Below are 27,019 nucleotides of genomic sequence, written 5' to 3'. Positions count from 1 at the left end.
TTTATATAAATCTCGGTGGTTCTCATGAAACAATCCTTTATGAAATTTCTTTTTTTAGTAAGATATGAACTCGTTTGCTAGTTTCGCTGTGCGGTGCATTTAAAAAAAAGTACATGCAAATGCTTCGATCTCGACAAAATCAAGATATTAACAAGAACTACACAAAAAATTCAACATATCTGAATGTAGTAGTATATCCAGTATTCAAAGATACATTTTAATTGCTAATTTTCTCTGTAAAAAATAATTTAAGTGAAGACATTTCGTAGACCCGTGGTACTGATACATAATCTTACTTCCATTATGCCCATTATTATGCTATGTGTAGGCATACATTGTGAATCTAAGCATAAGTACTTAACATATTACGAAATAGCTATAAACGATCGTACAGCTACTTTTTTCTTGTTAGTACTAGTATTGTGTTTGGATGCGCAAGTTTCCTCGTATGACAGTAAACAATGTGTTCCTTTAAATCATCCCACGTTGTGCGTCGAGGCTGAAGAAGGTAATAAGATAAGGGTAATAGACCCAGGTTCGATTCCCGGCGGGACCTCATGTGGTTCGGACCCGACGTTTTACATAGCCTCGCTCGCTGCTGAAGGGAACACTAAACTGAAAATCAAATCAATGTGTGATGCGGGAGTGACGAAAGTGGAAGAGTTGGAGAACCCTTAAGAAAGAAAAAAAAAAAAAAAAAGCAAACGGTGTTTGTCTATCACAGAGCCTATTTGGTGGGAGTTAGGTTCGAACCAGGAATCCCACGCGCTAATCATGAGTGCCTATATTATAAGCCACCACTATCCCGCCTAATTTCTCCGGTCCATTGTTTTGAACTATCTTCAGGAAAACTTTGAAGTATTTTCTACATCAGATTAATGCTTAATTTTCATCAAAGATAAATTTCATAACAGCTGCTTGTATTGGAGAGGAGGAACATCACTTCCATGAACCCAGTCAATATAGCTGCGGAGGATACTTACCTTAGTGTGTAATATAAAAAAAATGGGCATTTATTCCGAAGTTGGGCGTCCGCTTTTGCTACGTTTTTTCGCTATCTCCTTTGCACACTTTCTGCAATTTGTTACTAGGTTCATTAATCCGTGCTCTTCACAAACTTTTAAAAGATTTTGTTCGTTATCAACGTATTGCTTCACAAATGTTAAAACTGTTACTTCATTGCCCTTGTACATTCGCCATGTTGATAACATAAATGCTCATTTATTTCCCACAATGCAACTGTTTTGTTACCTTGCGCCAAGTAGTTCCCTCCGCTCGCTGTATAGTCCCATGTTTACAACTGCTTATATATAACAAATAAACAGATTTTTCGAGACTCTTGTATATTATCAAGCACACAAACGATCAAATTATCCATATCTTTCCTGTAAATTTTAAAATTTTTGCTGGAAACGGACGCCCAACTTTGGAGCTTAATCCAAAAAATGAAACTAAATCTTTATGCCGGTTAGGCTAAAGGAAACTGTGATAATGAGAAATGAGTGAAATTGTGGAATGAAGAAAGTGGGAGGAAACGGGAGAACCCCGAGAAAACCCACGAGCACGATGTTTGTCCACCACAATGTCCACACGGCGCGAGCTGGGATCGAACCAGGGACCCCAAGCACTGAGCCACCGCGCCCCCCAATGTGTAATATATGATGGCTATATTGCAAGAAGTAAAATGACTTGTAGAATTCCTTTATTTGTAGTTTTTGCAAGAAATTGCACAGAGAAATTTCGCGTTTATTAAACCGTATGTTGCTGAATACCTAAATTCAGAAAGAATTTGGCATGCAGCCTTGTTAGCAACAAAACTTATTGTGGTTGCAGTAGTAAAAAGGGCATTATTTAGTTTCTCCTCAAAATCACTTGTAGTGATTACGGTTCGTTATTTGTAACTAATGTAGTCATGAATATAAATACAATGTAAACGAATGGCATAAAAACTTTGGTGTATAAAATCAACCTGTTTTATGGCCACTAAAAAGTAGTAATGTCTAATCGAGTGAGGGCAGGACCGCAGCAGGGAAGCCTAGAGATTACGCGAGGGAATGCGTCCTTAGGGAGCAAGTGTGCATACGCATAAACGAGGTAATTTAGAATGGCTCACTCTAAGTCACAGTACCGGCTCCGGAGCCATCGAGCAATAAAGTCGCTATAGTGCTTCCGGTTTTTTATTTTTTTTTTTAACAGTTCTGAAAATAATGTGTGAGTGTGGATTTCCGTTTTTCTTGAACTGATAGACATTCGCAACTAAATTATTGTTTCTGTTCGAGCTCTTAAAACAATGATCATTAGGTAGCGCAATAGCACACAGCGCATTGGGTTCGCAAACAATGAACTTTTCGTATTTGCAAATGTGGACAGCACTCTTAATAAAAGAAATAATGAAGCAAGTAATTATTTGTAATTCTTTTTGAGTAAATATATGTAAAGATTTCTTGTAAGATTATTCATGGCTTTGGATTAATTGTTTTAACAAAAGAGACACTGACCAAAGCTTAAAACTTTACTTTATTTTAAATTATAATTTGTAACTGTTTCAGATATCTAGCATATCCTTCTTCAGACACGATCGAAATTAATGAAAATACAGACATATATATAAATGTTGTTATAACAACTCTCCACGCACAAATTCGAAATAGTTGTCGGTGATTGGATATGGTGAAATTCTTGTTTAAAAACATTTGACTGAAAAGTAAATATTAACGACACTAACAAAAATTAACGAGTTAGTGCACTAACTTTAAATTTACACACATTAATTGTTACCTAGTTATCAATAGAATAATACATATCTACTGACACAATTAGATAAAAACTACTAGTATCGATAAAATATATTGTGCAACATTTTTGATTTTCTACAGTGAAGATACAAGCACAATATGAAGACTACGTAAGTCCTGTGCACTTGATGAAAAGTTTCCGAGCGACTCGTTCAAAATATTGGAAAGAAATATAAATTAGAATTGGTGTTAACTACTTCCATTATTTAGGGAAGTAGTTAACACATGTGCAAGTAGCACATATTTACAGTATATTATAAGAATGGTATTCGCCCAGTGTGCCTCAACCAGCCCTAGAACAATTTCTACTGTTAACTTTACTCACACCCATGTACTTCAAAACAACCAAGTTCCATTGGCTGTTACAAGGAATATGAAGATGAGTGAAGTAAAATTAATTTAATTTAATTTCTTATGTTCTATATGTAATTCCTGCAGTCGCTAAACAAGTGCTAATTTATAGTAAGCTGGTCCCTGTCCATTTGAAGCCATTTCCGTAGATGTTGGCTCGAGATTTTTAGAGGCTGACGAATACATCAAATCTACGAACAGTATGCAGTACCTCTACTTCAAGAACAGCATCAACATTTAAGAAGAGAACAAAAGTAGTATCTTACGGTCTTAACACTGGGAACAGAATACATTCTGGTTAAGCACTTTCATTATCACTTTGTATGCTATTCCAAGTCGCACCTTTCCCCTCCCCCCCCCCCCCGCCTAATTTTATACCCGAAATTTTGGCAGATTGAGTATATACGATATACAACATGTTAAGAAGTACTGGTCAATGATAATGATCATGTAAACTTGGACTTTGGTAACACTTTCATCCTTTCTTGTAGGCTGCCACTAGAAAGGTGAATTATGCAGAAATTGATGAGAAGAGCAGTTCTGGTAGTGACTTCGATGATGATGAAGATCCTGACAAGATAGAAGTACCAGGTAATATATTTATTTGTTTTGACATTACGAGACATTTTGTCATACTTCTATTTTATTCTTGTCGCGTGGACAGGGTTCCAAAGTACGTATCACAGTAAGAATATACACGTAGTGTACAATCCGCGGCAAAAAACCTGCAACATGAGTATATAAGTTTATTGTGAAATGACGAAGTCTTTTGCTCCAAAATAAGTGTGCACGGTAGGAGGCCGAGGTTTATCCTGGCGTGATTCCTTCCACTTAGACGTTATGTTCATTCCCTGTGCTGTTAGGCGTAGTTTCACGATAAACTTACATCCTCATGTTGCAGGTTTTTTGCCGCGGATTGTACAATAGAACTTATCGAGAATTGTAGGTCTTTTTTTTTTTTTTAAATTTTTTTTTTATTTTGCTTGTCTTATATGTCCTACTTATATCATTATTCTGATTATGTGAAGAAATATGATTGTCGGAAAAATCTTAATGTTTAATTGTTTTTCGTAGGTGGAGGAAAGAATTTAGCCGCAGCTGCTGCGATTAATGCAAGAGGCATTAAGACGGAGCCAGCAAATGAAGACATTAAGCCTAAAGACTTAAAAGATGTCAAACTCGTTAGCAGCACAGGGACTGGTACCCCGCCATTGGCAGTTAAAAAAGAAGAACCAGATGGTGAGTAGTGAGAATAACTAATAACGTTAATTGAATAAACTAGTGGTTCTCAACCTTTTTTGAATGACGACACACTTCACTAAGCATCTAGGACATCGCGACACTTGTTTGATACTTTCATTATAAATAATAATACCTATTATAATGATGAAACCAATTAGATTTTTATAATAACTCTATATAGCACTAAGCATTATTACTAGTGCTGGAGGTGTTGACTGGTACCGTCTGTTTCGATTTTAACTAATTATTAAATTCTTCATGGTTTTTAAATTCTAAAATTTCGCGGCACACCTTAGGGGACTGCATGAAACACCAGTGTGTCGCGACACGTCGATTGAGAACCACTAGACTAAACACGTGTAGCGTTCGATAAATTTGAAATAGTCTGGCTATACTTTGCAAGTGTAGTCGTACACTTCATTTAAAATTATGCTCTGCTTTATGGACAAAGGTTTGTATTCTTATTTGAAGGTAGAAACGAAATTACATCTGCTTTGGACTTCTAGTTCTTTGATTTTAGAACACATCAATATTCTAGAATTTGTAAGTTAGTTTAGTTTTATGCATGTCTTCATGAGAAAGAGAGGGTATAAGTAGACACCCTGAGTTTTAGATATATTTCGTTTATTCGAATATGAGTTTCGTTTATTTCACATACAAATTGTGCATATTAAAAGTTAATATTTCCTTTCTTCAGCTTTAACTATCGGGTCTAAAATCCTCGTTTTTCATGTTGATCCATTCTGCACGTAAACATTCTAACGGTTCTCCACAGGAAACAGGTTGTAAGAATGTCCCACTATACGATCAAGCATAGCCTAGACAGGTTCTCGGAGATTCGGCCCATAAGTTCAATTTCTTTCTTTTCTTCTTAGGTAATTGTCGCCAAAGAACTGAAAGAAATAGAAAAAAATAAACATTTAAAAAAAATCCTGTATACAGTTAACAAAGAGTTATAGCCAATACATTTGAAAAAAATGGACTGATTTGAGTACAAATAGATATTTCACAAACAATCCGAAAATTTTTGTCTAAATGTCACGTATTACAAAAGGAATTACCATAAAAACACGTATAAGGCATTAAACTTGTAGCTTGCTGTTACTTTTACTTCTGTTAAGGACAATGTAAAGATTAAAAATGTCCTTTTGTATTAGAGTGGAGCTTTCTGTTATAAATTTAAATTTTTCGACTGGTAAAATCTGTCTACTGAAAGATAAAAGAATATGAATGTCTGTTCTTACATCCCATGCAGATGTTATTTATATGCTATTATATTAAGAGTCATAGGTTGAAATTTCTTTGTAGAGTTGCAACTTTCAGGGACAGACAATTAGTTCTAGAGACTGAGTAGTAAGTAGAAAATCTTATTTGCAGAAATAAAAATGTAAAAGTAAAGTATTGGTTATTTTTCTGTATTCAATAAATAATTGCCATTATCTTTTTCTATAAATGTATGAACAGTTGAAGTGTTAGTCTGTATCAAAAACCTTAATGTTGTGCTCCATTTCCAGAAAATAAAAATGCGGTACCGAACATGATGGGAGGTAAAATACCAGGTGGTCTGGTAACTAAAGGTAATTCCCAACCTGGGTACGAAGTGATACACGTCGGTGGACCTGGTGGCCAGCCTCCTTTCGGAATGCCTAATCCTTCAGGAATGTTTGGAGGAATGAACTTTTTTCCAGGACTACAGAATTTTCCTAATTTTCCACATGGTTTAGATCCTGCGCATTTTTTCCAGCAAAGTAAGTACCTATATCGTAATTTTTGCTTATCCGATAGCCTTTCAACCTTCTGTAAGTGGTTGAATAATGGGTTCCAAATTTTCTGTTAGAATCATGCGGTATTGTTAAGGATGAAAGGGTAAGCACAGGTATATGAGTTCTCGAGTTCGATTCCCGGTGGGAGAGCATCGGTCGCAGTATAGTGGTTCACACTGCTGTAAACTGTGATCGGTAATCTCGCCAGTGGTAAAGGATGTAAATACAAATCAGTCAACAGTTGTATGGGATATGAGATCGGCAGTGTGTGCGACATTACATTCGTATGCTAATTATTAAACATTTGTCTTGAAATGAGCTCAAAATGTACGTACCTTTGCTTTTCGTATCATGTTACATATTATTATTATTATTATTATTATTATTATTATTATTAAAGTATTCTACGCTTTGGTGGCCTTGGGACTAACGAGAGTTTAGATTTGTGCCTGGAAATGTTTCTTCCGCGTTTCTTGATCTTCAGCTTCCTCTTTTAACTCCCAGTATTTTCTTCTATTCTTCAAATCATCGATCCATTGTGTTCTTAGTTTCTTTCCATCTTTTCTTCTATAGCGGTATGAAGAAGATAATTTCTTCGCAATATGTGTTCAATTCAATTGGCCATCCTACAAAGGATGCTGGCTAAAAGTGTCCTCTTCTCTCCCATCCGTTTTAAAACTTCCTCATTTGTTACACTCTGTGTCTGTTTTATCTTCTCAAACTTCCTTACTGTCCAAGTCTCTGAACCATACAGACCAATACTCCATATATAGCACTTGGCCACTGCTTCCTTAGTCCAATATTAAACCTGCTACACAACCCTTCAAAAAGTAGTTTAAATATCTGATTTAAATGCCGAATTTTCATTGACTGTTGCCAGCATGGCCTAGACACAAATAAGGAAACTTAATTTTAGTGGAGATAGGATTGAGGATATCAACACTTGTAAACACAAACATCTGGGAGATCTTTGGACTACACTAATCTTGAATCGTGCTTTTTTTGTAGTTTGTGACGACCACGAAGGTTTCACTGGTATTTTTTCCAATTTTTCTCTAGGTGGCCATGTCGGAGTTTAATTTTGATTAATTCGTTCCAATGATAAAAATCTCGTATACTTTTCTTTCTTTGAACTATGAAGAGTTTTTGGACATTTCTGCTTGTTCAGTGTTGTGTTTAATATCTTTTGCATATCTTGAAAGATCTTGAAAGACTTCATGTTGGAGCGTCGTTTATTTGGTACTAGGAATATGTTATTTCAGTTCATTGTGTTCCTTTCCGTCACACCTATGTATTGTCACACGACCATGAAACAACTCATATGAAGCTGTGTCTTTTTTATGTTCAGTTTCTTTTATGTAGATATTTAGATAAGCTACAGTAAAACTCACTGTATTTGACATCCCATGTGTGTTCCTTTTGGTGATCCAATTAATGACTTTTGGCAGAAAGAGTTGACTCACGTTAATTTAAATACAGTAGACTCTTGAATATCCGGCTCGCAACTATCCGGCCTACTTTTCTTTTATCGTAATTAAATGGGGAAGGCAAGCCGTTGCATTGGCAACATTGCCAAGGCATTGGAAGCGGGCGTCTACTACGAGTCGTGTCGTGTGCAAAATGCAAGTTGTGACAGGAAAAGAGCAGCGTTCTGCTCCTTGTTCATTGTTTCGTCAGTGTTAATGGATCTCAATACAGTACGCTTGCTGCTGTTGTTGAATATAACTGTTTAGTACTGTATTCGTGAATTGTTCTTGGGATATGATTAATGTTCATGAAGAAATGAGTTTGTAGAACTCCGGCCTATTCGGCTTCCCCTTCTGTCACATTAGGTCGCATATTCCGGAGTCTACTCAAATTTTAAGTCGATTGAAATACATTGGATTTCATTATAATTATTCTGCTTTCGTTTGCCAGATAACATGCTGCAAATTGAAAAGCTTCTATGTCTTAAGATTCATAGCTAACTTTGTTCTTTGGACGTATAGCTGGTTATCATTATTCTACACCATCCATCTATTGTTTTTTATTTCTTTTTTCTCCATATTTACATCTTTCGGGGTCTCCTGTTTCCTGTTACATCATTCAGAATATATTTCTCTCATAAATAACGCCCTAGTCAATTGTAAAGGAAATTACTGAAATACTTTGTTTTGCTTTTATGAGAGTTTTCCTTCACTCTTTCCACGACTTATTGTGTGGTCTTATTCGTCAGAGTTAGTCATTCACATAAGATTGAATTACTTTATAGACATACAGAAGGTGAATGGTTTTTCGTACCGTACGTTTCATATTTGCTTTTGATTGCTAATATTTCACTCACTCACTTCCGCGATCATTGTCGGAGGAAATTCCGTTACGAAAAATAATTCGAGTATGAATTTTACATGCTGGTTTATTTATTTATTTCCACATGTATTTCAACAGAAAGAAATTTTCTGCAAACTCGAAAACCTAAGAAGGAAAATCGAGCTGAATCTATTGGACATACAATTTCTTACAGGGTGCAAAAACCAAAAGATTTTTATTTCGGTTTGTGAAGTTTGCAGAGAAGTTATCTCCATTGGAATAGATGTGAAAGTAAACAAATAAAACGTGTAAACTCACACTCGATTTATTCTTCATAAGGCTATTTCCACCGACGATGATCGCAAAAGTGTATCAGTGAAATACTAGGAATCAAAACGAAGTACGAGACACAAGGTATGTAAAAACATTATTTTCTGTATGTTATTTAATTTGCGTAAACACCATTAAATCTGAGTTTTTGCAGCAAGTTCGGTGCATAGGTTTTAAAATTAAATAAGACCTCTTGAGAAACTAGTTCCTTCAGTATTTGTACTGCAGTGTATTTCTGAAACAACACATCATACGAAACTTATTTCGTTCTTAAGTTTTGCACACTAATCAAGATTAGGAGTGTATAAAAGAGTTCTCTGTTGATCTATCTTCGAAATAAAACCTTATGAAATTACCAGTGTTTAACCCCTTTAATGGATGCCTTGTTTTCAATAGTTACTTCTCAGGTGCTAGTTTGCGCTTTTAATCTGTCGAATTTTGGTAGAATATTATTCATAGATCCTACAGATAGTGTCTCTAGACGCAATTTCCGAGCATGGAGGAATCTTTTCAACACATCTATTGATGCTCTGCGTTTCCCATTAAAGATGTTATCTTCTAGTAGCAGTTTTGAAATTGCTTAATTATGGTAGTCATCTTTTGTCCAGTAAGGCCAAATGTAAGTTCGATTTCGCGAGTCGATTCTTGATTTTTGTTGTTTGCATTAACAGGTTTTATTTCTAATGAGAAAAAGCAAAAAGGCTACTACTCACCGAAATATATAGCAGAATTTTCTTCTACATGCAACAGGTATCGCTTCCGGAAGATGCTACTTCTTCAGCCTGTGGTAGACTCCGAAAAGGATAAACAAGATGAAGGAAAGGTGAAAAATGGTTAGATGTCATCAACAAATCTTCTGTCAAACATTAAAACACACGGGAATAGACACTCACTGACATTGTACAGTCCGCAGCAAAAAAACTGCAACATGAGCATGTAAGTTTATTGTGAAACTACGTCCAACAGCCCAGGGAATCAACATAACGTCTAAGTGGCACGAATCACGCCAGGAGAAACCTCGGCGTCCTCCCCTGCACACACACTTTTGGGGCAAAAGACTTCATCGTTTCAGAATAAATTTACATTATTATGTTGCAGGTTTTTTGCTGCGGACTGTACACTGCTGTTCACTGTTGTCTGTTCTTGCTTTCCAAATGGTGAAAGTATGTAGTGAAAAGATCACTCCAAATTATATTTATTTCTCCTCTATATCCAGGTTAAGTAAGGACCTTTCTTTGTGAATATAATATGATCCTTTAATTTTTCGTTCCGTTGCTGTTTTTGCCTTTTCAATTAAACATGATTCCACGACATAATGGTTATAATCTCTAAGATGCGTTGCTAGACCGGATAACTGTTGCGGATTTCGAGGTACGAGCGTGTTCAGTTATTCTAGTACAAATGTTCCTTTTTGTTTTCTTTTGTGCCAGTTTGATTACTATGTTGTTTTATAGATTTTGAAAAAAACAAGTGTTATGAAAATTGTGTTGTAAGATAAACAAATCTTGTGTCATGAGAGTAGATAAAAACTCTTCACACAATAGAACATGTCAAGATAAAACCTGAAGTTTTTTAGGTCCTCTCCTCTAGTGTTCCTGGTGTGACGTATGAATTTACCTTTTCATCATTCTGATGCCATACTGTTTATAAGAACATGTAGCCAGATAAACTCCTTATGAAGAAAGGGGATCTTCTAATATTTTTTTTTAAACCGGGAAGTGATTTTTTTAAAAATCGGCTTGATTTGATTGAAAATGTATTCCTACTTATTTGGCTTTTTTGTAGATGTAGCGCTTTTTGTAGGTTTTGCGAAACGCCTGACCGCAGAGGGAAAGAAACTCATTAAAAAAAATGTTAATATTAGTAAGAAACAAGCAAAAAGGCTAATTCTCACCGCAAAAAATAGTAGTTTTCTTCTGCATATAATAAGCGCTTTCGGAAGAACCTTCTTTCATCTTCAGCTTTCTTCCTGTAGGAGAAAACTCTGCCATATTTTGCGGTGAATATTAGCCTTTTTGCTTTTTTCTTACCAAATATCATCTCCGCTCACAATATTGTAATAATTGTTAATATTAATTTCAGGTTTAGCATTTCAGATGAATCCTTATTTGATGGGCATGACAAATGGAATGATGCCACCAGGAATGATGGCCCCAATGTTGAATCAAGGTTGGGGCGGTGCACTTCCGGGAAAAACTTTGTCCCAAATGTGGATGCACAATGACAAAAAGGTAAGAATCAAATCAGTATTGTGTGGATTTGGTTCCTTCTTAATGCTCTATTTCTTGTTTTGTATGTTAGACGGGATCGGGGATTACGAAAATTATACGGAGTGAAAGAGAATAATCATGCCTTTTCCAGACAGTGAGCTGCAATGGTTGTGAGGGCATTGTCACAGAAATATGAAGTCAGATACCAAGCACCGGCTATGTTTATGTAAGGCTGCAATTTTCATCCCAAAGCTTCAAAACAGATGAAAGTGAGGACATTACAGGTGAACTTCGCCCACCTGTTTACCATTATCACTTGCATATTGTATTCTGTTGAGCTTGAAAGCTGCTGTCAATATTCGTATTTTTCTTCCATTTGATGTCGGTTAGTATAACGTGGGAATGATCGTATTATCTTACATTCAAATGCAAAGAATCATAGCATAGATTTCTCGAAAGTAGAGCAACAGCAAACGACGTATTAAATAAGACGCTTAGGACATCCTGTGTCATCACATTACCGACGAGAGAGAGAGAGACTTTATACCAGATGTCTGCATCTGTGTGAATGAACATAAAAGTGATATTGTTATTCATCGCATGACGGGAAAATAGTTAAAACGTTTGTAATTAATTTTCTGATATAGTTAGTACCTACTTTGAACTGTTTTATATATATATATATATATATATATATATATATATATATATATATATATATATATATATATATATGCCTTTGATTAAAATGAATGTCCTAAAGGAAAAAGAAGAGATTCAAAATTTATGCCTGAAACAGTTGCTAATGCCTCAAATAAGGAAGATGAACTCGATATATACACTTGACGCTTTCGAAAATTCCCTTTCTAAGGGAGGGACAACTTCTGTTATTTTGATTTTCCACTTTGTATTCGTAAAATAGCCAAAGTGAAGAAACGGTTGAAGTGTTTAAAATGAATTTTTAAACATAGTAGTATTTGGCTTGACCCGTGTGGTTTTATCAGTACATTGATCGGAATGCATATCCTTAAGGGGAAAGGTTTTAAATTTTTCGCAAAGAATAGCGGCTGCACCATTTGAAGTGAATTTTTGATCAGTATCACACTTGGGTCGATATGGATTTTTATCTTTTCATTTTGATTAAATTATGGATTATAAGGAATTATATATATATATATATATATATATATATATATATATATATATATATATTACATAAACCGTTTCCCCATGCGAAGAATTAGCATTTCAGCTAGTTCATAATGTAGAATGAGTTTCTTGTGCAAATAAGCACAGAAAATAAAATTCGAAAAATGCTAATAGTGACATGACTTGGACTATTTTCCGTAGCTACTGTCAAAAGAAAAGAAAAAAAAATGAAGAGACACGGTATTAAGTCTAATGAAGGGAAAGGCAGGAAAAAAGCGAGGTACAAGCATGTCACATCTTGTCCAGGTAGTAGAAAGGACAAGGGCTTTGTTCATGAGAAACTTTACGTACTATACACATTTTTCAACCATTGCTTTCCTTCGGGAGAAATACCATAAGTGTTGTGTGGTTTGGCAACATTATTTTTTCTTTCCATTTTGTGAGTTGTATTTGGTATTCTTTTCTCTGTTGCATCCCCTCCAGAAGTTTATGATAAATAACATTGTGTCCGTGGATTTTCTTTGAGTTGGTGGGTTTCTCCTACATTCTTATTACACCAGCTTTGTAGTCATTCACTCTCATTAATCATTCGATTCCTTTGTCCTGCAGATCATAACTTTTCTTTTTCTCTCGAGAAAATGTGCTTGTTTAAAAATTACCCACATTATATTCGACAAATAATACGAGGGTCATTGCAAAAGCCATGGCAACTATTTTTTTTTCTCGAAAATGGTATCGAATTAAAAAAAAAAAAAAAAAAGAAAAGAAAAAGATCCGAAATATGCAAATGGGAAGTTAGTTCATATGTAAACATTATATGTATGGAGGTGGATGAACACACACACCACCGTAAAGACGTAGCACGAGAAAAAAGACGAAAAAAATTTTGTCGTTTCAAACGTGTTTTACTGTCAATTCCAACAGTACATTACAAATTAAAGTTCATTCCATGGCATCAGAAGTCTTTCCAAGAATCCATAAGATGGCACGTTTAAAAGACGTGACAGTAATGAGACGTGACGCTAGGTGGTAGTCCTTTCCAGAGGAAAGAAGCATGAAAAAAGACCACACTGAGTTGAGTAGCCATTCAGGATGGATGTTACCGGACTTGAGCAGCGCTCTTATGTGAATATTACAGTTCTCCGTGGAAGGAATGTGCGACTGCCACGAGAAGCTTGTGGAAATGCTGCCGTACCGTACAGAATGGTTGCTAAGTGGGTAGATGCATTCGGGCGTGGCAGAGCTGCAACAGTCGACATGCACCGATCCGGGCGGCCTGTCAGTGTGCGTACGGACTGTGCTCGTACCATGATCGCCCAATGCATCGAGAATGTCGGAAGATGGGTGCTGCAGAAATTACAGAGCCATACTGGGATTGAGAAGACAAAAATCTACAGGATTCTACGCGACGAGTACACAAGCGTAAAGTTGCTGCAAAATGGGTGCATAATGCACTAAGTGGAAAAGACAAGTTTCGTAACATCCACGAGTGCATCTATCTCGTTACGAGGAGGAGAGAGACAATATACTTAAGAGAATCATCGCCTTAGATGAATTTTGAACCAGGGCCTATGATCCAGAACTGAAACGCCAGTCCGCTGAATGATGTCAACCAGGTTCACCACGCGGGAAGAAATTTCGTCGCAATCCTCCTCCTATCAAGTTAATGGTCATCATAGCCTATGACATTAAAGGAGTGCTTTTGTGCCATTTCGTCCCACATTTACAAACTGTTAATGCACTGTACTACTGTCGCATTTTCCTGCAACGACACCTACGACGGGCTATTCGGGTGAAACGTCCTAAACATGTACACGATGTATTACTTCTTCATGACAACACGACAGCCTATACGGCAGCGTGTGTGCGGAATCGGTTCGTACGATCGGGATGGGAAGTACTGGAGCATCCACCATATTCGCCAGACTTATCACCTTGAGATTATGACCTGATGCCAAAACTGAAAGAGCCATTGCGTGGAACACGCTTTCGAACATATGAAGACATTGCCACAGCAGTGACGCGTGAGATCCAAAGATTCGCTCATGGTGAGGCTACGGGTATTCGGCGTCTTCCACAGCGTTGGCAGTGTATGATGGATTTTTTGGAAGACTTCTTCGAGGGACTCTGTGTTACAGGTACGTGTTCCTGCGCCTGTATTGTGTACTGTTGCAATTGACAGTAAAACACGTTTGAAACAACAGTTTTTTTCTATTTTCTGGTGCTATATCTTTATGGTGATATGTGTGTCCATCTCCCTATATGTAATGTTGATATATGAACTAACCTTCAATTTGCATATTTCAGAATAATTAATTTATTCGTTACTATTTTCGAGAGAGAGAAAAAAAATAGTTGTCATGACTTCCTCAGTGACCCTCGTAATAATGTAACTTTATTGAAACTATAAAAGTTGAAATGATGTTAGTTTTCCGCGTCAGTATTTTGTGACTAATTGACATATCTCTGTAAGCTGGAAGCTCTACTCACATTAGACGCATGATTTGTCGTAATGTATTTTAATCTTGTATTGGTAGAGTACGATTATACATTTTTATTTAGTCTATAATTAATTTTTGTTACGATGAAGAAGTAAAATTCATTTGTGAACTTAGCGTTCTGGATGCAGTATTTACATACGTTTTTATCATTTTAGTTTTAAAAGGTGTTTTTAGTAGGTAACATTGTGTCTTGTTGGAGTTCTCCATTTCTCCCGCATTTTCATTCTAACAATAATTTTGTAATTATGTATTTTAAAAGCATGTAGGGCATAACTGTTAGATGTGAAAGAGATTTAATTGTTCATAAAATACTTTTTATACAGATATGGCGTTTTGTTCAGCTGCTAGTATTATTATTAAATAAATAAATAAGCAAATAAAACAACTGAAAGTGGAGTAATAAATCTGAGAATGTAATGCTATTTTGTCTTCGAAAAGTTATGTTCAGTCAATTAGAATAAAGTAGGGTTGTATGTCATATGTTTTTTTTATTTTTTTCTTTGTTTTCAGATGCATACACTTGCAGCTTTACAACAGCAGCAAGAAGACGAGGAAGTAGCAGAGGATGATGAAGATATGGGAGTTGCAGAAACGTATGCTGATTACATGCCTTCAAAACGTAAGGAAGTCGTTGTTTCTCTCTTTTATATAAAGACGTTAATCCCTTCCACTATCTCTAAAACCACTTTTTCCAAAATACAATTGTAGTCCATGCTGGTCTTCAGAGTTTTCTATTATACCAGTATAGTTTAAATTTTGTTGGTTTAAAAGTCCATATAAATAAATAAATAAATAAATATGAGTATTAGAGCAACTGAAAAGCTAGTATTAGTTGTCAGAAAAGGTCCAGAAGCTCAGCTATTCCACCTTATAATACTATAACCAACATTAAGAAATTAAAATTGCTTCTTCTTCATAATTGTTTTGTTTTGTTATTTAGCTGGGCAGATTTGGTAGGGAGCGAAATGTATATCGGAGTGTACTCCAGTGTCTGAACTTCTTTTTTTATCGTGTAAAATTAATTAAGTTTATAGTTACGTGTTTGATTTTATGTATTTCAGTTAAACTGGGCAAGAAGCATCCAGATCCCGTAGTGGAAACTGCATCTCTATCGAGCGTTGCTCCTCCTGACGTATGGTACAAATTAGCTCTACCTGATGATGTAGTTAATTCCGGCTCTCTGTCTGCTCTGCAGTTGGAAGCCATAGTATACGCATGTCAACAGCATGAACACTTTCTTCCGGATGGAAGCAGGGCAGGATTCCTGATTGGTAAGCGCATGCTTATGCATTGTATTTCTTTTCATAAATAATAATTATAATAATTAACAAAGAAGTCTTCATATTATTTGTGTAGGAACTAACATGTTTCTATAAATTAAAATTCCAATAATATACCAATATGCTCGTAGATTCGTACATAGGTACAATAATTTCAGTCACTTACCTGTGAACCTCAGTAGGGCTTTCGTAAATGTGTCCAGAATGCTTAACTACATATTTTTGAAAAGAGATATTTTGAATATTTAATCCTTATTTAGTACGTTAAATTTTAATTACACGAAATATCTTTTTACTCCGAAGATTTCTGGATAATGAAGGCAAATTTCAAATAATAAGGTTATTTGGGATTTTGAGATCATGCAGCACAACAATATGGGAAGGTTACAGATGCATTAAGTTGTATTAAGGTATGTTGTGCCATGATTTGTGGTTAGGTTCTTAACTCGGAAATCAATTGAGCTAGCGCATTTTGAATCCCTTAATGTAGACAGTGTAGCGTCTCTGACCTTCTGAGGTGAGATACATAACTTTTTTAAAATCTACCCATATATAATACATATGTAATATGTATATATATGTGTGTGTGTATGTTGTGCGTATGTTCAAGCATAATTCTTCGAAACAGGTGCACTGATTATTTATTTTTGTGCAAAGAGTATTCTCTTCTGGTGCTTCCATGTAAATTTGTTTAAGATTTTAACCATAGCCTATGAAACTTGTCAATGACTGACAATGTTTATACCATAATTGTATGTTTGATCACGCATAATTTCGACATAGGTGCATCAATTTGGAAACTTAATTTTTGTTTGTCTCGCTGTGGTTTCGTATAGATGTCATTAGGATATGATGATACTCCTCAACGATTGATAGTGTTAATATCCAGGTGGCTTAGCTATCGGTCACGAAAGTCAGGAGAAAGTCACGAAATCTGAACACAGTCATGAAAGTCAAGAAAAAGTCACGAAAAGCTTTAGGGTCTTTTAGGGTCTTTTTTTATCTGTACAAATATAAGTACGGACTGGAAAATTTTATTGTATAAAACATCAAAATTCACCGCCAAGAATGTCTGTTGTTGGTTTTAGACTACCAAATCGCAAGCAAAGCACGCTTCTATCGCATGCATAAAAATTGGACGTAATTCACATTCAAATTCGTTCTTGAGACTGCCCGTCAGCTGACATTATTGAGCAGTGGCGATGCAAATCGCATTGCATCGCCGAAACCACCTACGCATCTAACCAGTTTGTTCAACTGTGAGAAGATGCCAACCTTTTATCACTCCAAGGAACAGCCTTAAAGTAGAGATAAGATAAAGATAAGTGCTGAAGATTATGGGTGTTATTAGTTTTTGAATGTTAACGAAATTTTATGGTTTGGTAAAGAAAAGGTCACCAAAAAGTCACGAAATTTCATTTTGGAATTTTAGTAGACAATCTGATACCGTAATTAAGCGATTTCATTGTGCACATGCTCACATAACTTCAATACAGATGTACTGATTTTGATTATTCTTTTTTAGTTTAAAAAGTATACTTTCTTGCAGGTTCCATAAAATTTTTTATCAGAATCTAATGACGGTCTTTGAAGTTGGAATGTGAAACTCCTCGACAGATGATAGCCTTTAATGAGTTTATATATTTAGTCACGCATGTTTCCTAGGCTGACCCAGTTTATAGGACGTTAGGGCCCTTCCTTTGCTGTAGGTGTCTAACTAAACTAATAGGGTTCCGAAAAAGTGGAAAAATTAAATTTTTCTCAGGGAATATCAGAGAAAACAGTTTTCAAAAATCTATGGGAACCCTGAATGCACAGAATACAAAATATGATAGCCTCACTTAAGTGAAAGAGGTTGTTGATATAAATATTGTTGTAAATAATTACTTCTATATCTCTCTTTTTGGGTGGGTGCGAAATCTTTAGCGTAAACAAGAGCTTAGTATAACTAAAATTTACTATGCTAAATCGAGATTATATATTAAGTATATTTGTTTTCGGGAATATGTTGTAAGCACTCAAGTTACTAGCTAGCATCTCAGAAGGATCTGTTGAAGGCCACCGTCGTGGAGTAAATGGGTTAAGCCATCACTGTTCTAACGATGGAATTATACAAGGTGGCCAAAAGTAAGTATACACCCCTGCATTGATCAAATATAACATTCTAGTTTATTGGTTTATTTGCTTCGGCTCTTCCGAGCTTAAGATGTAATTAAAAACCCATTAAGAACAAATAAAGAAACTAAGTCTACCTGATTAATAACAATAAGAAGTGATATAAAATGCAGTACAGTACTGTATACCTAGTTTTGGGCCACCCTGTATAAGCCACTGGAAAAATAAACGTAACAGTGTGCTTAGATTTTTTTACTTTTAAAAATAAACAAGTTAAACAATTTCCAGTAGAAAATTATTTTCCCTCCATCCTGAAGATAACAGTAATTAAATGATGTATTTCCCGTTTCCGACGTTCTGAACTTTTTTTCTTATGTGTTACGAAACATCTTACTCGTTTCCACTTGCTACATAAATTTTTAGTAAATAATTTCTTGTATTAAAATCACTGCATGCATCCTTCCGTATTATTCAAGTGTTTCTTCAGGTTCAGGTTCAAGGTATTTTCCTTCCTTCTCTTCGGAAGTTTGGATCCTGAAAAAAATATCAGTATCTCTTTCTCTTTCTCAGTATCGCATGACAGTTCCACTCTAGGGAAATAGATGTTTATCTTTATACTGCATTTATTAACTTACTTTTGAGGCTGCTTCTCGTACTGAAGTTTGTTGTTGGGTTTTGTATATTACTTTATCTGTACTCACACATACAGCAGCTGCTTATATAAGCCGATGTTTACATATTTTCTTCCCATGATATAAATTTTGTTAGGAGGAAAATGGACATGCTCAGTTTCAACCAGTTATTGATTTTTTTTTCTTTGGTCAGGTAAGTTAAAATTTGAAGCTGGTTATTTAATTTTTATGTATTGAATATCTGTTTATTTTGTTTAATATTATACTATGTTTAGCTGTTTTTATATGCAATATGCTTTATCTTTGATTCGTAGTAATAGTAATAATAATAATATAATCTTCGTAGACGTAGTAAGTTTCAGCAGTATTTTTCCTTAAGGGTCTTCACTACAGCGAAATTAAACCACCGCTAATTTTAGAGTTTTTCTGTAATATCTTCAAAACAAATAAAAATATACGAAAAGCAGAAACGTAGTGAACTAGACAATACGATTCTGCATGTGATACCTTTACCACAATTCACCTATCCGCTTGTGGTATCCCGCTATTTACAGAACCCGCAAAAAATGCTAAATCTGTCTACAGTTGCAAATCGAAAGCAGATAGATGAGTTGAGATAACGGTATCACATGCAAAATCGTATTATCTAGTTCACTACGTTTCTGTTTTTCGAGTATTTTTATTTGTTGCGAAAATATTACAGAAAAACTCTAAAATTAGCGGTAGTTTAATTTCGCTGTATTGAAGACCTTTAAACTCAAAATCCGATTGAATTATAAAACATAATGTTTAAAAATAAATACTTCTAATGTATAAAAACACTACTAAATGGGACAGGTATTCAAGAATATCGAAGGGAGATGATCGCAAAGTCTGCCTTCTCCAACAATATTAATTTTGTTATTATAACACCAATAGATCATTGTTGAAATCATAGGATAAACAGTCCACACACCTGTTGTTTCTTGGAGCAAACGTCAATTATTTTGCCAAAACAGTTCTTTCTTAAAACGTGATTGGTCAATATTCGAAATCTGGGTATATTTTAAAAGAGGTAGTCGTTGAGAAGGATTTAACTAATATTAACAGATGTATTAACTGAGGAACCTTGCACTAGTACTGTTTTTTTCGTTCTTGATTCTGATCCTCCATTTGCTTGTGTGGAAAATCTTTGTCTCTGTCAATTATAATTTCATCCTTTTCATTTTCTTCTTTCCTTTGGTCTCTGTCTGACTGCTTAATTTCCTCAACGATTTCATTGCCTTTATTGAGCTGTGTAATATCCTTAGAAAGACTTGGTTTTGCTATACGTGACAAGAAGAATCAGCACAGTAATTTTGGAGATCGCTACTCAGTTTAGATGTGCTATGTTCCTACACAGTTAGATGTTTCTGCCACCATTTACTTTAGTCGATTGTAGCAGAAATTCATTTTGTTCCATCACACAATACCATATTTGCCTAGATACGCCGAACTTCTTTTGTGTTTTTTTTTTTTTTTTTTTTTTTTTTTTTTTTTTTTTTTTAATACCAAATTTGTACTCTGAAAGCAGAAGGTAGAGAAAAATCATGGTTGCACAGTGTGCGACAAAAGTTCTTTCCATTTGATGAAGTTAGTTTCGTAAAAAAACATAAGAATGAAAGGACAATTTGAGTACAGTTATCAATAAATTAAAAAGGAAGTAATTCTATGTACGTTCCACCCATACCACCGTTATTCCCAAAATAAATTGTATCAAACGGAAAGAACTTTTGTCACTGACTGTACATGTCTTCGCAGATTGTTAGTTGTTTAATCTACAGAATAAACTCTCCCTCCCTCGCTTTTTCTTCCTTTCTTGTTAAGTGGTGCTATTTTGACTTATATTATATTTACATTATCTGACAAAGGTACAAAACGCTTCTAACTTTTGTGTTACTCATTAATTTTAGCGTCAGTTTGTGCTTTTTAGACGTTATATGCATTATTTTATGTTCTTGAAATAATTTCGAATTGAAACGTGTTTTCCTCAAACCCCCAATAATTAAAAATTATAAAGCAGTTGTTGGTTTTCGTATTGTAAGAAGTAAATAATTAATCAAAATCTCTTTGTGAAGAAAAGATTTCAGTAAAATGTATCTATTTTGAATGCCCTAGGTGATGGTGCTGGTGTAGGTAAAGGTCGTACAATAGCGGGGATAATTTATGAAAACTATTTAAAAGGAAGGAAACGTGCGATATGGGTTTCCGTGTCAAACGACTTGAAGTACGATTCAGAAAGAGATCTAAAGGATGTAGGAGCAAGCAAAATAGAAGTCTATGCCCTTAATAAAGTAAGTATTTAACTCAAGTATTATATTTCTGTAGTTTACTATTTATTTCTATTTTGGTCAGAAATGTGAGTAGACAGCCTTTAATGTGTTCGTTGATTCAGTTCCTGGTATTAAGTAATATTCAAAGTTGCAAGTTGAAAAAGTAAATTAGTACTAAAGGAAACTTGTTTCCTTAGATCCGAGTTACTGTACTTTTCAAGTATTTAATCTTTTTTTAAAAAAAATAATTTTTAAAGATGCTTACTACGTAAAGTTGATACAATAGCTTAAATCGTTATCATATGTCAGCAGTGTAGAAGGTTAATCGAGAACTTAATTTGTATGCTGTTTCCTTGTAAAATTTGTAAATGTAAGGGTTAAAGTGTTCATAATATTATGGTTGTTAATGATTTCTACAGCTTGTAAAATATATCAGAAAAACATTGAAGCTTAAAATATATAAAACGATAATCATGCCTGTTGTGCTGTATGGTTGTGAAACATGGTCGCTTACTCTGAGGGAAGAACGCAAACTGAAAGTATTTGAGAATAAAATACTGAGGCGAATATTCGTACTCAAGACGAACTGAAATGAAAAATGGCGGAAACTTCAAAACGAGGAAGTGCATAATTTATACGTTTACCAAACATTATTAGGGTCATCACGACAGAGTTAGTCTTAGATCATGCAGCAGATCATGCAGCTAGAATGGAAGAAAGTCCTTCGTTTTGTAGGTCGAAAAGTTTCTTTTTACATTAGCAGAAGTCACTGGTGCATGTGAAAAACACCAAATGTCTTCCATTGTTACATTCTCTTCCAATTCCAAGTTTCCACCATTAAGTACATTTGCAATAGCACAGGTTGTTTTGTGCCCGGCATTTTTGCCTAATACTTTACAAAGTTTATCTGACGCTATTTTCGCAACACCATGAGTTGTTTCACTGGACAAAGTTTGCGGTAATTCGCCCAACAAGGAGAGTGAATGCTGCAAAGCATTCATACGGGATTCCAACTGTCTTATAATTTCAAGTATTCTCGAGAAGTGGTTGTGTATGTATTTAATTTTGTTCTTATTGCCTCTTGTAGAGAAATATTTTTGAGACACATAAATAGCGGGTGCATGATTGGGACTTAGTGAGTCTATAACTAACTTTAGTTGATTTAAGTTATCTGCATAAAAAGGCACAGCTTCTAGCCAAGAACTCCACTGATAGAAATGGTACTGGAACAATTTTCGCAGCTTCGCGAAAAATATGTACGGCAATGGAGGTTTCACAAATACTCTCTTTACATTTGATACAAGCGCGACTACTGCTAGATGTTAGCATCTGATTGTTTCTGCTACGCAATGAAGACCGTGTGCAAGATAAGTCAAGTGGACTAATTTAGGATAGGATACAACACTTTCTTCTATTATTCTATACAACATTTTATTCTACATCTGCATTTACAAAGAGAGTCAGTTCACTTTAAACATAACCTTCTTTCTTGTGATATACTCTCAATATGCTAGTATGCAGCAATAAAATACGGAAATATGCAGTATCCTGCAAAGTTTACGAAATATACATGCACATCCAAATTCACTCGCATTTACATGTACCATCTCATGCGTCTCAAACGAACCCTTGCAAGTCCACCGGAAAGAAGAAAACATTTTCCATACGTTCCAGCATGTTACTATAAACATGAATTTTGCATATAAATCCGGGCTGTACTTATTACATTTCTAACTACTTTGCTATATTATTTTATTTATTTATTTGTTATGTGTATAGTTCGCATATGTATGAGCTTTCCAATGTAATCAAAGAAACTCAGTATAAAGGGTGAATATGGTCCTCATAAGCCATCACTTGACATAATCATACCCTAAAAAGTCGTCGAGCGAGCTATTTTAGCCACTAAGATCCCAGTTGCAAGTGGCTAATTTGTTCCTATTAGTTCTTTGTTCTTTTATTAATATTCGGAATGCTTTGTAACATTAGTTTTCTTATGACGCCGTTTTCTTATGCTGCTGCTGTACACAACCGTAATTTTTTTTCCTGGTGAACGATTCTTATGTGAAAACAAAATAACTAAATATTTTGTGCAACGAACGGCTCTACAAAAGAATTTACATAAAATACTAGCTACTTTGTATTATAGCATTTTGCAAACGATAAAAATTTAGTTGTAAATTTTGAGATTTTCAAAACTAAAACGGGCATTGGAATAATTAAACAATCTTTTACAGTAAAGCTATTAAGTTAGTCAATTACCTGACTTTACCGTCTATTTAATTTACCTATTATCGGTGGACGTATATATATTGTAAGATGGACGTTTAGTAACCAAGTTAGACAGTTTTCACTTTTAGCTTAACTCTTTTTGTAATTTAGAAACAACCTGCTGTAGAACATTCATAAAATATCGGAAATAATTGTATAGTGGATTTGTGAGAGTTAACCAAAAGGAGATAACAAGTGTCTTATATGTAAATGGACAAATTACGTATATTTTTAAAATAACATCTTTATTTTATTACTTCCTTTAATCATGTTACAAGCCAATGTATTTTTCTTTTCTTATTTATTTTTAAATAGCTTAAATATGCCAAGATATCGTCTGCAGTAAACGGAAACGTTAAAAAAGGTGTGATATTCTCTACTTACTCTGCCCTTATTGGTGAATCATCCCAGTCTGGTGGAAAGTATAAAACAAGGTTGAAACAACTACTTCAGTGGTGCGGAGATGATTTCGATGGATGCGTATCCTTTACTTAAGAAGTGTGTAGCTGTTTAGGGTAATATAGTGATTAAAACACCTCACGGCAAGATGGAGATCTCGATTCGATTCTCAGTCCAGTCATTCGTCGAATTTTCATTTGTTGGTACATATAGAGCAAAGAGGAAATGATGTAAGGATAGGGGATGGAGGTTATTTTTCATTTTCTCCTATACTGTCCAATTCAACCATTATAGGTGCGCATTAATATAGACAGTAGGTTATTCAAACGTGACAGGAGTTGTACAGAGTGGCCCAAAAGTAGGTATAAAGTCCTGTATGTTTTTGTAGATGTAGGTTTGTATACCTACTTTTGGACTACTCTTTACTTTCCATTTAGCTTGAATGTCTGAAGACCAATCTTAAAATGAGGAGTGTGCCGATGTTCAAGGAACAGACTTTATATCGTAGTGGTCAGCAACAGATGCAGTAAGCTAGATAGCCCGGCTCAATTCATGACGCAGACGATTTTTCACTTTTCTAATTTCATACTACTTATTGTAATGGCGATACTTGGTTTGTGGGTAACGCTAATTTCTAATAATAATCATCGCTCCACTACGGTCTGTAGGACAGTGTGAACAAGCTTTACCCCCATTCTACATGAAGCATGCTACCATTAACAGTTACGATTAAATGGAATTAAGGCTGTAATTACATATATAAAATATGCATGTATTTATTCCATGTCAAGCAGAAAATAATTTCGTAACTACACGTAAGCAACATGAACACAGTGTATAAACTACAGACAGTTTTTTATTCAAGCCAGGCCACTTTCAAGCTACGAACAGAGATGAAAGTTGTTTGAAATACGTGGTTTTCAATCTAAAATGGAAATTTCGCAATCGCACGAGCTGTTTCGATTTACACTGGTAAGACGTCCGATGTTAAATGCAAAAGTAACATTTCCAGTTCAGCAAGCTATTTCCTTAAATTCTCACCGTTCCAACGATATAGATTATTGCTAAACGAATTTGGGTTGTTCTAGACTCCCCTCACATAATAATCTTCCCTTAGTCATTTTCACGCACCCCTACTTTCTGTTTGAACAGCCTGCTCAGCTGGAAATGTTGTTTTTTTCATTTAACATAAGACATCTTATTAGTGCAAAGCCCAATCGGCTGGTTTCGAGCATTTTATATTGAGAACCATCTGTTTCCAACAACTGTTCTCTCTTTCCATTTTTTCGTATCTTTATTCATTACGGAGTTGGCCCGTAGCCTGGACTTTTGATACACTCGGTGTATAACTACGACGGGCGTCCAATAAGTTATCTACCTAGACAGAAAGGGAGGAGCGTAGCATAAATGACGCCTGACACTCAACGCCAAGGCCACTGTGGGGAATCCCGCTGCGCAGTTTGATGTCAATCGGAGCAATGCAGTGGCCATGAGCAGTGTTTGTGTTACGCCGCGTAGCGAGTGTTTGTGTGACCCCGCGAACAGGTTCAGGCTGCCATTGCTGATGTGATTTCCAAGTGTTGAATCCTCCTCCCTACAGTCCGGATATGGCCCCTAGTGACTATCTCCTCTTCCGAAACCTAAAGAAACACCTGCGGGACATGTTTCATCGGACAGCGAGGTCCAACAGGCTGTTTCGTAGTGGTTTGCAAGCTATGACAGAGACTTCTCTAGGATTAGTTCGCTGCTCACAAAGTGGCGACCGTGCATAGACCTCCATGGGGACTACATCAGAAAACAGTGATGACCAAATCAGCCTATCTGAATTCCTTCCGGCTTAAGTAGATAACCTATTGGACACCTCTTGTAGTTACATTAATGTATGAATGTTCAATTTTTTTTTTTTTTTTTTTTAATTCTTTTATTAAGTTATGTTTGAAAGTAGTTTTCTACTTGTGTGTGTGGTAGAAAACTTATGGTGGATTACTTGCTTGTGGTATGAGTTCCTGTGCGTTGTTGCCATTATATATCGTGTTATTCACATTCACCTTACGTAACTCTCTCAACGAGACATAACGACAAGGAATTGTTGTAAGTTTAAAAAGGTATAATTATTTTTTTCAGTTGCTCTCCCCCTCTCAAAATGATGTAGTTTGCATCTGGGAGCTCTTTTATAGTAATATAGACTGTAATCATTATGGATATATTGACAGTAATTTTCAAACATTTTAGAATTACTCTGTTTATAGTGTGATTTTATTTGTGGTTTATTATCCTTAACATTGATAAGATCATATTTGACGAATGCCACCGAGCAAAGAATCTGTGTCCAGTGGGATCATCGAAGCCAACCAAAACAGGTCTCACAGTACTGGAACTGCAAAATAAACTTCCTAAAGCCCGCGTGATATATGCATCAGCAACCGGTGCTTCAGAACCAAAGAACATGGCATACATGACAAGATTAGGCATCTGGGGTGAAGGAACACCGTTCCGAGAATTTAACGACTTCATTTCGGCTGTAGAAAAGAGGTAAGATCTCCATTGTTTTTATATGTGGAATTTCAACGTACAAAAGTCAGATTATTCAGTAGTATATATGGTATGTACAGTTAACGCTAAAGAGTGGTGAACTGATTTCAATACCGGTGTTTGAGTGCAATTATGCAATTTGTAGGGTTTTAATGATTGAAGTGTGATTTTGTCTGTTAAGAAGTCACCCTTTATAAAGGGGATGGGCCGAAGTCACACACACACACACACCGTTAGAAATTCTGTTCATGTTCAGAAAACAGGCTGGGGTGTCAGTTGACCAGGAGGTAATGCATTGTTAAACACGATGGTGTGAAAATCCACCGTGGAGAACATACAGAGGTGAGTATTATCTGTTTCAAAACCTAAGAGTCTTGTCTCACACAACTACCAAAAGAGTAACCCAACCCTTGTTAGGATGATGATTGGAGGATGTTGCCAATGTCCGATATTATTAGGTAGAAGGAGAAACAAAAAAAAAAGAAAGGGAAACAAGTGAGAAATAAAGACATAATGTTATTAATTTTTGTGATAAATAAAGGAAATATGGAGAAAAGAGGATGTTTGGCAGCTTCTTTTCTTCTTTTTAACCAAGGATCTTTTATTGTTTTCTTAGATTTAGTGCCTGTTAACGAGACAAAGGCGTGGAAGTGTTCTGTGGATTTCCATGAATCGAGGCTATCTTATTCTGAAATTTAGTGTAATTTTCTTTGCTAATTCAAACTGGGACATTCTGCACATCTAGCTGCGGAAAACATCAATGATGCTTTTGGAGCAGGAGTTTTGAATGAACTCACTATATGCCATTGGTTTGTGAAATTTCGTGCCGGTACCACTACATTAAAAATGAGCCCCGCTGCCCCCAACCA

General features: G+C 35.5%; 1 protein-coding gene across 1 annotated transcript in view; it reads left to right on the top strand.

The window, feature by feature from the left end:
* sno (Protein strawberry notch) overlaps positions 1-27,019 on the top strand; it is an 88,769-nt gene that overhangs the window by 352 nt on the left and 61,398 nt on the right. The window contains exons 2-10 of the mRNA XM_081768179.1: positions 3,638-3,737; positions 4,221-4,385; positions 5,903-6,136; positions 10,853-11,001; positions 15,141-15,249; positions 15,692-15,901; positions 20,794-20,969; positions 23,535-23,699; positions 25,909-26,150. Coding sequence (XP_081624305.1) covers positions 3,638-3,737; positions 4,221-4,385; positions 5,903-6,136; positions 10,853-11,001; positions 15,141-15,249; positions 15,692-15,901; positions 20,794-20,969; positions 23,535-23,699; positions 25,909-26,150 — 1,550 coding nt within the window. The remainder of the gene's footprint in view (positions 1-3,637; positions 3,738-4,220; positions 4,386-5,902; positions 6,137-10,852; positions 11,002-15,140; positions 15,250-15,691; positions 15,902-20,793; positions 20,970-23,534; positions 23,700-25,908; positions 26,151-27,019) is intronic.

Source organism: Thermobia domestica, chromosome 8 (assembly GCF_964235325.1).
Source record: "Thermobia domestica chromosome 8, izTheDome1.hap1.1, whole genome shotgun sequence".
Taxonomy (NCBI): Eukaryota; Metazoa; Arthropoda; class Insecta; order Zygentoma; family Lepismatidae; genus Thermobia; species Thermobia domestica.
The sequence above is the reverse complement of the archived record's forward strand: the minus strand, read 5'-3'. Positions and strand labels throughout refer to the sequence as shown.